General features: G+C 38.2%; 2 protein-coding genes across 2 annotated transcripts; both read left to right on the top strand.

The window, feature by feature from the left end:
• Positions 1 to 46: 46 nt before the first annotated feature.
• ENODL20 (early nodulin-like protein 20) lies at positions 47 to 1,042 on the top strand. Its single transcript, XM_088679393.1, has 2 exons — positions 47 to 436; positions 558 to 1,042. The coding sequence occupies exons 1-2, from the start codon at positions 190 to 192 to the stop codon at positions 878 to 880; spliced, it is 570 nt and encodes a 189-aa protein (XP_088535519.1). The 5' UTR covers positions 47 to 189; the 3' UTR covers positions 881 to 1,042.
• Positions 1,043 to 8,100: 7,058 nt separating this feature from the next.
• LOC148692970 (ARM repeat superfamily protein) lies at positions 8,101 to 14,461 on the top strand. The gene is made up of 8 exons (XM_088679777.1): positions 8,101 to 9,317; positions 9,542 to 9,626; positions 11,445 to 11,541; positions 11,690 to 11,753; positions 11,836 to 11,892; positions 12,864 to 12,901; positions 12,993 to 13,074; positions 14,142 to 14,461. The coding sequence occupies exons 1-8, from the start codon at positions 8,262 to 8,264 to the stop codon at positions 14,229 to 14,231; spliced, it is 1,569 nt and encodes a 522-aa protein (XP_088535903.1). The 5' UTR covers positions 8,101 to 8,261; the 3' UTR covers positions 14,232 to 14,461.
• Positions 14,462 to 15,246: the final 785 nt, after the last annotated feature.

Genomic DNA, 15,246 nt, shown 5'->3' with positions numbered 1-15,246 from the left:
GAGAACAGGCGGTGGATATGAAAGGCCCCGGGGCAATGCTAGATGATATTCACTGTCATTTTAAGCGTTGTTCAAGACGTGGTCGCGTGTTACTAATTTACTGTTGATATCCAACAACCCTCACACGGTTATTATGACTGGGGTGAGCTGTTGTGCGTGAGACATGCCGAGTGGCAGTGTGCATGAGACATGCATGTTCTGCTGCGTTTTAAGCAGCACCCTCAAATCGGAGAGCTCGAAAAGGTACAAATGAAGGAGGATAAGGGCTTGAAAAGTAGGGGTTGGTGGTTGATGGTTGTGATGATAATACTAAAGGTTGTCGTATGCGGGCCGCCTGTGCTCCATAGGATAGGAGGGGGAAGGAACACTTGGGCTCCTCATACTAACTTCACGCAATGGTCCAGTCAAGAACGCTTCTACGTCGGTGATTGGCTCTGTAAGTATCGCTCGTATCATTAAGACTAAACGATATCAGATCAACCCCGCATCCAATTTAACAAATTTGCTAACCTAACCTAACAGCCTCAACCTCCTTTCTATTTGTCCACTTTTTGTAGATTTTGGGTTTGACAAGCGTATCTACAATGTTCTGGAGGTGAACAGCACAAGCTACGAGAATTGCGTCGACAAAGATTTCATATATAACATTACGAGAGGCGGGCGGGACGTGTTCAATTTGACAGAGGCGAAGACATATTTCTTCCTCAGTGGTCGAGGTTACTGTTTTGAGGGTATGAAAGTTGCAATCCATGTTCAAGAAATCCCACCCGAACAACTTCTTCCCAACTCTTCAAATGGTTCCCAATCATTCGTCTACAGCCACATTACCCTACTTACAATGCTTGCCATTGCGGCTTCGGCATGGACATTTCCCTACTAGACTTGTACTCAAACGGAATTCAGATCACCAATTTACCATAGCAATTCTGCAATTCATTACTGTTTCAAATCCGTTTACTTGTACGACTTGTGGAAGTGAGGCCAAAATAATAAAAAAGCAGACACCCAATGAATACAACTTCACAGTGAAGTTTCTTCATCATGTTCAAACGTAGCTAATTAGTTTTGCAGGAATTCATAGGGTTAATCGCTAGTTTTATCAAAGACTTAATTACTACATTGTAGTGCTGCTAGGAACCTAACCCTGGCTTCATTTTGTCACATTTACTTTCTTTCGTTTGATAATAAAACCCAAATTTATTTGTCACTTGATTCGAATTGTGTCATTCAGGCGTATGTTGATAAGATTGTGTTTGACTCATAAGAACATCTCCATTGCGAGATGCAAAATATCTTAAAATGAGCATTTTTTTTTTTCTCTTGGCCAAAAGTTCTCCAATGGTCTTGTCCAGAAGATATAAATAAAAAAAGTACATGTAAACCAAATTTGCATCATAATGACAAAAATCATTAGTTTAATAGATTAGACATTTAAAGAAACAAAAGTTGTAAATTTATACAATTTTAAAATCTTAGGGTGCAACGTGGTAAAATTAGAACTTCATAACCCATTTTGAAAACTACCTCAAATCGAAGGGTGTAAAATGTAGTTGGCCCCAATTTTAATTGAGGCAGTGATCTATTGTTAACTAATTTATTCATTGATAAACTTTTTGACCGATACAAATATTTTAGGAGAAGCTTTGCTTATCGGGTTTAATTACAACTAGACTCTTTGAAACTTAGCTCGAGTCTCACTTAACTTCATTGTTCGAACCAAACTCGTGCACCGCTGTGGACCGATGAGCTAAGAAAATCCAACTATCTATAAAAGAGCAAACAACCACAATCAACTTTGAGTACCGGTAGGGTTCTAGCCAAAGACTATTTGATGGCCAAGTTAGTAAGCAGTATTGAGACTCAAGAAATGGGCAAGAGAATAAGCAAAAGAGTATGCATGAGTGGATTGTGTTACTAGAGATGAAACTCAAGATACTAGTCGAGAGAGAGACCTTATAGGATATATAATCCGTATTCATCTAAGAGAATACAAGAGGATATCTAGGATTAGGTATTGTGTCCTCTTAGGAGTGTGATTACTTGCGGCGCACAACAATCCCTAGATTGTTGGAATCTCCAAGAATATAGAAAACCCACCTGATCCCCAATCGAATCAAGTTTCCTTGTCTTACAAAACAAATATGGTCAATATCAACAAAGTTGGCGAACTTTGCCTACCTTTTCGGAGCATAATAGGATGTGGTAGCATCACTAGTATGTTTGAGTAGCTTAGGTCAATCGGAGTTGTTTAGTCCATGATCAGACTTTTAACTTTGATTTGATTATGTCATTACACTCTGATTTGTCAGGATCAAGACTTATGTAGACATCATCATCATCTGCTTTGAGCATCAGAGTACTATCATCCTAGGGGGTCAAGATCCATGTTGAATTATTTTAGCTTGTTTCTTGGGTCTCAAACTGTGATTGCTAAGCGAAACTTTTCTTTGGAGCTAAGGGATTACGCTCCCCCTTCGAAACATATTCATGCTTCACAATGCAGTAGTGGGCTGCGCCCTGATCACCCTTGATTTCTTTTATCCAGCTAAGCGCAGGATATTAGAGCAGTTGGTGATACGATGACGGGACTGCCCTCATCTTGTGAAGTCTGTTTTGGCCCAAGATGACGTTGTGTGGGGTTGGGTAATCTTTAACATGGAAGGTTACTAGAGAACTGTAGGGTTCTCTGCCTGAACAACAAGTTTCACTATTCAGAAAGATCAAACTGAAGTATCGTCCAACATATGTAAAGTAGTCTCACTCCTGTTGATGTTATCCAGAATTCCCATCTTCTTCGTTGCTTTTTTGAAGAAGATGTTAACTCCAGATCCATTATCTATCAACCTTTAGCTTGCCATTGCATTCGAGATTTGAATATTTATCACCAAAGCATCATCCTGAGATGAGTATACATCTTTTAAGTCTCGATCGGAGAACATCAAGATGTTAGAGTCGAATGGAAGGGGTTTTATTGGTGGAGGCTATGGTGGAGGCTACCATCTTTGGCTTCTTACATGGTACCTTGCTTTCTTTTCTGGTGTTGCCCAGATATTCCTGCTACTCGTAGATACAATTGATGTTGAGGGGTTGGTTTCTTCACCAACCTTCGATCCTCAAACGTTTCTATATCACGCGTAGGCTTTCTATGCGATGTTTTGGAAGTCCGACCATGTAGTTTCACAAGAGGATTCAGATTAGCAATTTTTGTTGGGGTCACATGAGGCGTCGTCATAGCTGACTGTGCTTCTAGAATTGTGGTATTCAGACCTTCAAATCTGAAGATAGCATCTTCCAGGGCTTTCACCCATACATCGTGAAGGAAAATTTTTGAATATGTTAGTTCATTTTAGCAACATACAAGAGTGTAATTAATTATTAAAGGCTTTAGCATGCAAGTATACGCTCAAAAACAAAACTTCACCCATGAAGTTCTAAGCCTAGTAGTTGTGAACCAAACACCCAACTCTAAAACACAAAGAGAGTTGAGATTTGTTTTACCTTGTAAACCCCTATTTGCATAAGCAAAAGCTAATTACCCAAGAGAGAGGGTCTTTATTCTTTTGCTTCCTGACTCCATAGCTCCATGGATTTGGTTGGATGACTTGATTCTCCAAGTTCCCAAAGTAGGGAACCTCTAAATCTCCACACCAAGGACATGATTAAGGAAGAGATAAGTTACCAAAGAGAAGTGAGAGTACTGGTTATTTTCCCTAGTATGTATTGATCTATTCGGATTGTTAATGCCTAATTGGCAATCCTATGATTATGAACGTTTAGGATATGTGTATGGAAGAGAAAAGTCTCATGAATCAAACTTCTCTAAATTATATTCTCTTAATCACATATTTCTTGGACTTTCATGTAAGCATATAATATAAATGAGATGGCTTTAAATATTAATTTTTGCCTTTACATTAAACTCAAATTAGTTCGGATCTCGAGATACGCCACCACATACATGTTCATCTTTCATGCCTTGCCTCCGAGATATGACCAAAACACAACTCAACGAATCAATAGTATAGTAACTTTTCTGTTATCACATGACTGCATCTAACCTTTGTGCTAGACTACCTACGTACCTAAAGACGAGATTAAGACATTCGTAGTTCACTATTCATTAGACTCCGACGTTTTTCATAGTACATTCTTACATAACAACATAGAATTCCATAATCACTCAATGGAACTTGACGAGCATGACTTTTTAGATTTCGGACAATATAAAGAAAACATATGACAACCAGGATTGTCATTTCGTCAATCACATATATCACACCATTTTCTGACACAATACCCTAATCAATAACATATAACATTTCAAAGAATCAACGGTGCACAATATTATTCTTTAAGCACATTGATTAACCAACTTGATTGTAATAATAATATTCATAACCATCCTTTATAAAATGATAAACAATTTGCTGGAAATCCCGAAAGGGTCACATAGACAACCCCAAAGGTTCTCGAATCTATTGTTTTTCATTACGCTGAAACTAAGGTTAGAGCGACACAATTCAATCGAAGCTTACAACTCATAATCTTCCACATTCTAAACAAATCGAAAGGAAACGAGTCGAAGCAAGGTCTTCAGACTCAACGGACTCTATCTCTGGAATGCGTATTGTTCCCCAATGCGGATTAACCAAGCATGGCCATAAATATCCATCCAATATCATGGTCCCCAAATGTAGATTAACTAAGCAGGACCACCTATGAAAACAAGGTAACCACATAGGCAGTGACCCCCAATACAGATTGACCAAGTAGGGTCACCCCTAAAATACATATGGTCCCTCAATGTGGATTAACCAAGTAAGACCATAGGCATGCATCAAATGGTGTGGTCCCCTAACGCAGAAATACCAAGCAGGACCACCTATGAGCACTATGTAACCATGTAGGCAGTGACCCTCCAATGCGGATTAATCAAGTAGAGTCACCCCTAAAATGCGTATGGACGCCCAAATGTGAATTAACCAAGCAGGGTCGCATCATATAGTACTAGGTAGAGATCGCCTATCATGGATATACCAAGAGTGATCACTCGTAGAATGCGTATAGTCCCCCATCGTAGATACACCAAGCAGAACCATAGGTATAGTCTAATCATGTAAGTGATGATCATCCATCGCGGATATACCAAGTATGATCACCCCTAAAACGTATGGTTCCCCATCGCTGATATACCAAGTGGAACCATCCATCTACCACTGCTACATTGTGCAATCATATCATTACACACCAAGCATCATAAATTCCATGTCATATAACATTTTATCAAAGATCACAATTGTCATCACATATGCAATATTCTACATAACAACGATTATTTAGTCATACAGATGTACATGCTGTACTAAATAACTCAAATATTGTCTTCACTCATCGTCTCACACAACAATTACACATTATCATTACTTTACCTAGAAGCCCAATAAACACAAAAACCCTAATAAGGTGCTACTTGCGTGCAAATCGAGATATACATCAACTGGGATAGCTTGCTAACCAAGATAAGCCCACTGGACTAATGAATCTCTACTACCACTAAATTTAGTATTGAAGAATGATTTGGAACATGTTAACCAAAAGTCAACCATCGGTCAACGTGGTCAACGGAACAGTCAACAACCCTAGTAATCTAATCCAGAAGATCCGCCTACTGGATTTCCAATCTGTAACTTTTTAAGAGTCTCAATATGTTTCTGGAACAACATATTAAAATTTCGTGACGATTTAGCGGTCGATTCTCCGCCAATTGTAAATTTAGGTGGTGGTCAACGATCGTTTCTACAAACTCAGAAATTCAACCCGGGAAGATTTGTATGTCGGGTTTCTGATCCGTAAATATCTAAGATCATCAAATATTACGTATAACCATATACTACAATTTTGTAAATCCAACGGTCGGATCTTCGTCTATTACAAAGGGCATATGGTGGACCTTTACGATACTAAGTTTAAACGGAATTACATCAAACATGTGTCAACTAATTCAAGGTATTGAATTTGGCCTACAAGGACAAAGCCGACAACTAGCCACGCGCAGTCGCATGCGGAGGTTGTCGGCCCTGACTCGCCGGAATTTCCAACCAACACAAAAATGGTTCAAAATTTATCAAATTGAAGATTGTGAGGAGTAGAGCCTTTATCATACTTGCACCGGAGCCAAAATATGAACGGAAAGTGGTAAAAATCACCTGAAAATGATCCGGTGCTTGGAAAAATCGAACGCCACTGCGCCTATGTTGGTGACTCAATAGTTGATCAAACGCTCGTGTTTTGTTCTTGGGATCGTAATCTGTTTGATGGGAGTAGTAGCCGCCATTTGCTTCAACATGATGGGGCGACTGCTCAACCGTTGAAATTCCGCGATTTTTCACAGATTCGCGACCAAAGTGGGTTAAATATGGGTGGGTCGTGATTGTGGTACTAAGATGAATTGAATGATGGTGGTGACGATGATCAATTCGTTGGAAAACGGTGTGAATCGTCATTGGGGCTTTCTGTAAAGTTGGGTCAACACACGGGTCAACTTTCCGAAACTATAAAATACCCCTCCTTCCAGCAATGCTGGAGCTCCTATATATATATATATATATATATATATATATATATATATATATATATATATATATATATATATATATTTGTCCAAAGGATGATTTTGCCCCTTCCCTTCTTTGTTAATTTCTCCTTCATTATAACTTCGATTCGAGAATGGTTTTTGGCTAAACGTTTATGGGATCGAGCTTTATCCAAATATACTTAATGTGACCTCACAAGGTCTACAAAATATTAATGGCTAGCAATGAAATTCAAACTTTATAACTAGTTAATTGAAAATCTAAAATTAACGAAAATAAGGTAAATTCGCTTAAATGCCAAATACGTAAAATTAAATAGTGACATATGGGAACGAGATTTCACAAAATTAGTTTAACATGTGAAATGTTCGTAAAGTATCATCTAATGATTGGCTTTAGGGAATACTTCCAACACTTCGAGGTTAACATGATTCGATCGGTTCTCCGCCCAAGAAGCTCTCGAAATCTTCTGAAGTTTGTTGACAGAGGTATTGATCCTCATTGAGGCTTCCCAAATCTGGTCCATGGTGGGGGTAAATCCGCCATCAGGGGCGCCATTGTTACATAAATCGACAGAGGCATAGAGATATTGATTGCTCCCTTCATCAGAATTGGTACCAGTGTTCACCGAACTATTTGAAGTAGATATTGCGTGGTAGAGTGATTTGGTCAGGAGAATATGAGTTCACTTTCAATGAAATCACCAATTGTTGGAACCAAATTTGTGCACCGCCGACGGAGGAGCTAAGCGAATTCGCCTACCTTTCCAGAGCTCAATAAGATGTGGTTGCATCGCTCATTCATTTAAGAAGCTCAATCTGATTGGAGCTGTTAAGTCCATGACGGAACTTCTGAGATATACGTATTCCAATCCATATTACTTTGCCCTGAAAAATCATTGTCCCACATTGATCGAATTCAATTTGTAACGTTAGAATAAACGGCTTAAGCTTATGTTTATTGGCCAGACACATGGCGAAATGAAGGTGATCACGTTCAATGCGAGCTGGTAGTACCGTATCACCTTATAATTTCTCCATTAAAATAGGTAGTTTTTTTTATGGATAAACTTCTGATTATTATTAAATTTTATTTTTGATAAAATGAATTATTTGTGTCTAAGACCATCTCCAATGGTTGGGCTAAAAGCCAAATATTTTGGCTTAGAAAATTTAACTTTTAGCCCAGAAACAATTTTTCTGCTCCAACCGTTCTAACCTAAAATTTTAGCCCAAGATTATTAAAGAATGAACTTAGGCTATTTGTTTTGTTAAATTAATTTTTTTTTAAAAAAATAAATATGTAGACAATCGTAAATTAATTTTATGAACATTTTAATCTAAAAAATTTTAAATTCCAATAAATATTGGGTGAAGTCCACTCCGATTTCTGGACTAAATTTTGGGGGGAATTTGACATTTAGCATTTAGCCCAAATTTTCTCTTGTGTTGGAGTGGCTCGGAGGGAAATTTTGGAAAGTAATTTGACTTGTAGCCCAACATTGGAGTTGGTCTAATGCGCTTTGGTAAGTGAATATCACTTTGAAGAGGAAGGCAAGAAATCATCTTTAGACGGAGGCAAAGGCAAGGGAAGAGCAGAGCAGCGCCAGCAGGCAGTAGGGTTTGATTGAAGAAATCCAACTCCGACGGAAACAGTGACGGAAACGCTATGGAAGTTGTCGACAGTCGGAACCCCAATGCCAAACGCAAGCGAGAGGGCGTCGTCCCGAACGGCGACATCGACCTGGCCCTGCTGGAGGCAGTAGAGAAATCCCAAAACGCCGTAGAAGCCCTAGACATCCGAAACCTAAAGAAGCTGGTGCTGTCCTTCGAGCGGCGTCTCAAGGACAACATCGGAGCCAGACTCAAGTACCCGGACCAACCCGACCGCTTCGCCGACTCCGAGGTCGAACTCCACGACGAACTCCAGAAGCTCAAGGTCCTCGCCGGAGCTCCGGAGCTCTATCCGGAACTCGTCTCCCTCAACACCGTCCCTTCCATCCTCAACCTCCTTGGCCACGACAACACCGACATTGCAATCGACGTCGTCCAATTGCTTCAGGACTTAACCGACGAGGACGTTTTTGACGAGAACGACGAGCCTGCTAGGGTTCTCGTCGATGCCCTCGTCGACAACAATGTTCTCGAATTGTTGGTTCAGAATCTGCACCGGTTGAACGACTCGGACCCCGATGAGAGCGCCGCCGTGCACAGCACTCTCGCCACCATCGAGAATTTGATGGAGGTGAAGCCGGCGGTGGCGGAGATGGTGTGCGAGAGAACAAAGCTGCTCAAATGGGTGATGGGGAAGATTAAGGTGAGAGAGTTTGACGGGAACAAGCAGTATGCATCGGAGATATTGGCTATAATGTTGCAGACCAGTGTTGCCAATCAGAAGAGGTTGGGGCAGATGAACGGTGTGGATGTGTTGCTTCAGGCGGTGGCTATGTACAAGTCGAAGGACCCCAAAAGCTCCGAGGAGGCCGAGATGTTGGAGAATTTGTTTGATTGTTTGTGCTGTTTGTTGATGCCCTTGGAAAACAAGGAGAGGTTTGTCAAGGCTGAAGGTGTGGAGTTAATGATTATTATCATGAAGCAAAAGAAGTCTGCTTATGGCTCGGCCATAAGGGCGCTCGATTTCGCCATGACCAAGTACCCACCGGCCTGTGAACGTTTTGTTGATGTTTTGGGGTTGAAGACGGCCTTTGCGGCTTTTATGGGTAAGGCAAGTGCTGCATGCCCTTTTTCTGCTCTACTTATGTCTTGCTTTAGTTTAGATTGTGTCCTGGAAGTAGCATGAGCATGCCATGAGAACAACAAGTTAATAACTAAAACTTTGCAGGGTATTGAATTTCATGATGCAATAGAGCAATTATAAAATGTGATCACTAACATATAACTTATTTTGACTAATTAGAGGAGCATGATAAAACTTTTTTGGTTGTGTAGATTCCAATTAATAAGAAGAACAAGAAGGAGCGTTACAACGAGGAGCTGGAGGAGCGCGTTGTGTCTCTAATTGCATCATTATTTGGTAAGTAGGCAAGTGAAGCTCTGATGATAATGTGAATGTCCTTTGCTTTTATGAGTTGCGTCCCTTCTTTGTTTTCACCTTTGTATTTTAAATTTCCAAGACTACCTGTTTGATCATTTTTTTAGCCTTTGACTTTATGTTTAGTGCATATAAAATTGTTGAGATCCCTAGGTTAATAATGGAACAGAAAGACCATCTATAAGTTGGTAAATCTGTCAATGTATTAGCTTTTTGGTTCGTTGCCCCTGAAGGTTATGAAAGAAAATTTCGATAGAGATAGTCCACATATTTTGATTCATGTTTTGTTGAATTAAACATCAAATTCTCATTGGTTGTAGTGCATTTTGTAGAGTGCAACTTGTGGATTCTCAGATTTGGATACATCTGAGTTTGAGCTTTGCAATTGAACTTATCGGACAGTTCTCTCTAATTAAACTTCCTGTTTACAATTTCCATTCTGGGGTTGTTGGAACCTCCAACATAATCTGGATAGGAAATTGTTTCTAAGGACGGGAGTTAGTTGAAACCTATGTTGCACCGATACCTCAAATTTGGACAGGGGTGAGTTTTGGATTCCTACACTCCTACCTCCATGATACCGTCCAATACGTATTTGGAGTATCGTTGATTTTTTTGGGTTGTTGACTATAGGATAGTTCTCGGATACTCCGAGGATACGGTCAAGATACTTGTAAGATATTGATCTTGAATTAAGTTAGGAATTTGGGTTGTTCTAGTTTCTAAATTCTGTTGTTTTTATGGGTTTGGTAGACCCACCAGGACATTTAGAGATGGATGTAGACCCATTGAGCAGGGTTCCGGTCCTGGGAGTGGCAGGGACCATTCTTAATGTTAGGATTTTGGCTCGTCAAAGTTAGTGTCCTATTTTGTTTAGGATTGTGTTAGGAAAATTACAGGTGCACCGATTCTTCTCCAAAAAGGACTAGGAAAGAATCGAAGTTTCCTTGTACAATTAGATTAGGAATCTTAGAAGTCCAATTGGAATAGGTAAGAAAGTGTACTTTCCTATTCCATATAGAATAGGAAACTTAATCAGAAAATACATAGGCATGTAAACCAACTTGTGTGTTTCTAGTTTTTCTATTTTGTTAAGTTTTAGTTTATTGCAGGATACATCAAAGAGCAAGATCTAGAGGGAATCAGAATTATAACACTGAAGAACCAAAAAGACTGAGCAGCGTTTTATTTTGTTAATGTTAAATGATAAAACCTGAATGTTTCACTCTTTTGTGATTTACTTATATAATGAAATATATTTTATTAAAAAGATTATTTTAATTGCCGTATCATATTCATATCCTTGTTTTTTAGAAATTTGCTGTATTGGCAGACCTTATTGTTCCGGATACGCCTACCCATATAGGTTCATATTTAGTAGTCAAGACTTAATAACTAAATGGCTGAACAAGAACACATTGCAAGTTCCCTAGGAGATGTGTTTATCATATTGATGCTGTAATAGCCTAAATTGGTGGCCCAATACTGTTAACATATTCTTGTAAGCGGGTGTAGTTTGTGGCCCATCCTTGCCTGATGGTTTCATCCAAATTATTTCTCCTTGAACCTATTGGATTGGGCATTTAGGCTTTCAGTTCTGCAAGAGGCGCTCTGTGGGGCATGGTTGAGTGCAATAGACAACTGAGCTATTCTACCATTTTATAATGCATTAGACTATTACTGAAACATGTGTAGTTGTAAGACTTTCATCCATAAAGAGCATTTAATTAGATTATCTCCCTGGTTTTCATTCTTCGAAATAATACTTTCAACTTATCTTACCCAAAATTCCCATGGCAGGTGGAATTTTGAGGGGCTCTAGAAGGGAGAGATTGTTAAGCAAGTTTGTTGAAAATGAGTTTGAAAAGATAGACCGGCTTATGGAACTTTATATGAGGTGGGTTGTGCTTCTTTGTACCTTTATTTCTTGGAAACATGTGAAAAGAAAAAGGACGCCAAACGTATGAAAGAATATTTTTTTATAGATGTAAACTTTTCACCTCAATGAGATATTGTTTTGATTTTTGTGCTGATTTATACTTCAGGTATTCAGATAGAGTTAACGCAGAAACTGAACGAATGGATCGGCTTGAACTCGATGATTTAGAGGTTACTTTTTTATTTGGATCTTATTACTCTGCATATCCATGAAATTACATTAATTTCACTTGGAGATTTTTATACTTTGCAGATGGATGAAGAGGAAAAATACAACCGGAAGTTGGAATCTGGACTTTATACTCTTCAGGTTTGTATTGGCGTGGATGGTTTATGCAATTTTCAGCATACTTTTACTTGGGTTGTGTGGGTTGTTCTTTGAAGTTGTCCAGGACGAACATCGATCATATTTAACTTAGAGAAGGGGGAAAAACTATCAATTGTCCCATCTTTTTTTTCTTCTTCCATTTTCTTTGGAATAGAATTACTGCAACCAAATTATAATCCCATTCAACCACAAGGAACTAGAATAATTGAATAAAATGTTGTCTTGAGTAGGGCACAAAAAGAAGCATGTGCAATTGTCTGATTAAGTGATGCAAATCCAGTAAAGGTGTAAATGAGAACTATTAGAAAAAGAAAAACAATAGTTGTAAAAGTTCAGGCCATGAAAAAGGTTACAAAAATTATTTGTTATATTCAAGGGAGCTGTTATTAGCACTCCAAAATCTTATTCTACACTCCTCAAACAACAACAACAAAACAAAGCCTTTTCCCACTAAGTGGGGTCGGCTCATTCTACACTCCTCACAAATGTATTTTTCTTTCTAATTATAGAAAGTTTGGAGTGCAAAATGAGATTTTTGGAGTGCTAATAACAATTCCCATATTCAATTGTACTTGAAATTCTATTTATAATTGGAGCTAAAAACTGAAGTCTGTTATCTTAAAAGAGTAGTAGGAGGAGGTGTTAATTTTCTGGAAAAGTTCTTGGTACAGGGTTTTGGGATTCAATTTAGAGTAAATTTCTTATAGCTACAGTATAAGGATTGTTTCAAAGCACAGTGGCTATGAATTGTATTTCGGTGTTTATATCTTTGGTAAAGCCACTGTCAAATTTAAAGTTCAAGACATCAGTCACATATGTAATTTAGCTAATTTGATCCTCAATCTGCATATGAGAAGCTTTGTCTGATATTATCTGTCAATTTATTACTAAATATCCTACATTTTGAAATTTTATATCCTTTTGGATCTTAACCTCTTATTTACATGCTGCAGTTGATTGCTGTTATTCTGGGTCATCTTTGGTGCTCTGAGTAAGTTTCAACATCAAATTTATATATGCTTTCTTGCAGTTTCATGGTGGAGCTGTATTATATATAATCAAGCCTGTTATTTGTTTTGCAGGCACCCTCAAATGAGAGCAAGAATTGAATTACTACTCAAGCAGCAAAAACTGACGAAGAAGGATATTAAGGATATACTTCAGGTACATATGTTTGGTATCTGTTATTTCTAGTAGGAATTGTAGTTCAAATAATTGACATTTAAAAAAAAAAAAAAAAAAGTGCTTATCTGCTGTGTATGCCATTAAAAGGAGAAGAGGAGGGAAAGAGGGATACTTGGGTGCCAGAAAAAGTAGCATTTGATGCAAGATTTTGGTGGATATGGTTGAATTTTTTAGTGTAACAGGGGTGGCTTGGAATGGTTGTGAGTAATTTCTCTGACATATGATTAGCATCAGGCAGTGGCGTTGTATGAAGGTTGAGAACAGTATCAGGGTGTTTGAGTACAACAATTGATAGTGTGAAAGTTGGTCTCGGTTAGTAGAGTACAACAATTGATATGGTTGAATTTTTTAGTAGAATTGGTTTTAGATACTTATAATAAGCTAAAACTATTAATTGCAGTTGGTTTGAGATGTCCTATAAGAAGATCCAACACGGATAGAATTATCATCAAACCTTTTAACTGTGGTTGATGGATAAGGATTAAGTTGATGAAATGGTTGACCAAGTGGCTCGGGGTTATATTCAGTTTATTTAATTGCTTGTATGCTTATATACAAATGCTACTGCATTTTTCTTATTCTTACTTCTTCCTTCAAATTACACGTAGACTTGTGGGGGTTGCCTAGTCTTGAGTTAATTTGAGGTGTTATAAACTTGGTCTTTACCTTTATTCTCCTGGCCCTCTGTTTAGTTCTTAAAAGGGTTAAAAACCTTTTAGGTCACTAGGTTCTTTGTGAAAATTTAAATTGTCACCAGGAAAAATATTTAGCCAATTTGGGCAGCGGGGATAAAATTTAACAAATTTGTTGCACCCGGAGTTGAGATCATACTGGCAAACACACGGAGAGCGGTGCCATATGCATTGGCATTTCAAGCTTATCTTCTGGTCTACTCTTTAACACCTCTTACCTAGACCTTAGCAACTATGTAGGGTGATTTGATTTCAGGGCGTAGTCGTAGTTATATTAGAGATGCACTTTTAAATGATATAGTGAAACTTACGTTTTGGTCATTAAGCTTGTACTAATAATTATGTGAACCGCAGGAGTATCAGGAAAACATTGGTGATGTTGATGGACCTGAAGAAATGGAGCGATCGCAGGCAAGGATTCAAAGGTTCATCTCAGCATTCTGATTGTTTAAATGATCTGTTAGAGGCCTATTGAGCTATGTTTGCGGAAAGTGAAAGGGCGAAGTCGTGGTTGTATTAGTCGTTGAGAAGTGATGATGTAGAGGATCTTGTCTGTAACTTTTTAAGTTTCAACAGGATAAGGTGATAATGTTTATTCTTGGGACCTGTTTCTTGTAAAACAAAGCTGTGGAAATTGGACTTGATTTAAAGAAAGCTGCATTTTTTACTGCTCAGCATCTCTGCATCTGGCTGCACTGCAGCAAACTTAATTCCTTGATGAATTATGTAATTTGCTTTGTGAATTAATTTGTACTATCACGATGATAAAATTGATATCGTGGAATTAATCGTCAACAACTAGTACAAATTCATTGACAAGTTTAAATTTGGTCGACAATAAGAATACATTTGCACACGACCGAAAAGAAGGAAAAGAATTTTGGGTTTTGCAATTAGGATTCATTTAAACAAGGGTAGATCAAATATGAAACCAAAATAAACACTAAAATTTACATAGCCGACTCAACAACAAAGTGACGCCTCTGCACTCAATATCTACATAAATACGCAAACATTTTCATCTTATTGCGCAAAGCATGAGAACGACTAATTGGAAGACACTTTTGGAGTTCTGATCATGAGATTACATTAAGAAAAAGTACAAAAACATAAGTTCAAGCTATGCCTCATTAGAACCCCAAATGTATAAGAAAACCCACACATAATACATTAACACAATCGACAAAGATTGCGAAATTGGCCACTCAATTTTGGCAGCCCACTTAGACATCTTCAACTATGCAGCCACAACACAACATGAACAAACAAACAACATGCCAATCACAATTATTTGTTGATTGATCAAACCAGCATACTCATAAACTAACCAATTTTAAAATACGTCAAATCACTGGGGCAACACAACACAAACCCAGGCTTCAATAGAAAGCACCACAAACACAAAAAAATACGGACAGACAAACATAACCCAAATTAACAACTATATGCGATAAGTCCA

The sequence above is a fragment of the Pyrus communis genome, chromosome 11 (genome assembly GCF_041283825.1).
Source record: "Pyrus communis isolate YQ-2024b chromosome 11, ASM4128382v1, whole genome shotgun sequence".
In the NCBI taxonomy this organism is placed as follows: Eukaryota; Viridiplantae; Streptophyta; class Magnoliopsida; order Rosales; family Rosaceae; genus Pyrus; species Pyrus communis.
Note: the sequence above shows the minus strand (reverse complement) of the source record. Positions and strands in the feature narration are given on the sequence as shown.

Coding starts and splice junctions, on each gene's coding strand:
- ENODL20 (XM_088679393.1), top strand. CDS start 190: ATGCATGTTCTGCTGCGTTTTAAGCAGCACCCTCAAATCGGAGAGCTC. Junction 437..557: donor CTACGTCGGTGATTGGCTCT/GTAAGTATCGCT, acceptor CACTTTTTGTAG/ATTTTGGGTTTGACAAGCGT.
- LOC148692970 (XM_088679777.1), top strand. CDS start 8,262: ATGGAAGTTGTCGACAGTCGGAACCCCAATGCCAAACGCAAGCGAGAG. Junction 11,893..12,863: donor CTGGACTTTATACTCTTCAG/GTTTGTATTGGC, acceptor TACATGCTGCAG/TTGATTGCTGTTATTCTGGG. Junction 12,902..12,992: donor GGTCATCTTTGGTGCTCTGA/GTAAGTTTCAAC, acceptor TTTGTTTTGCAG/GCACCCTCAAATGAGAGCAA.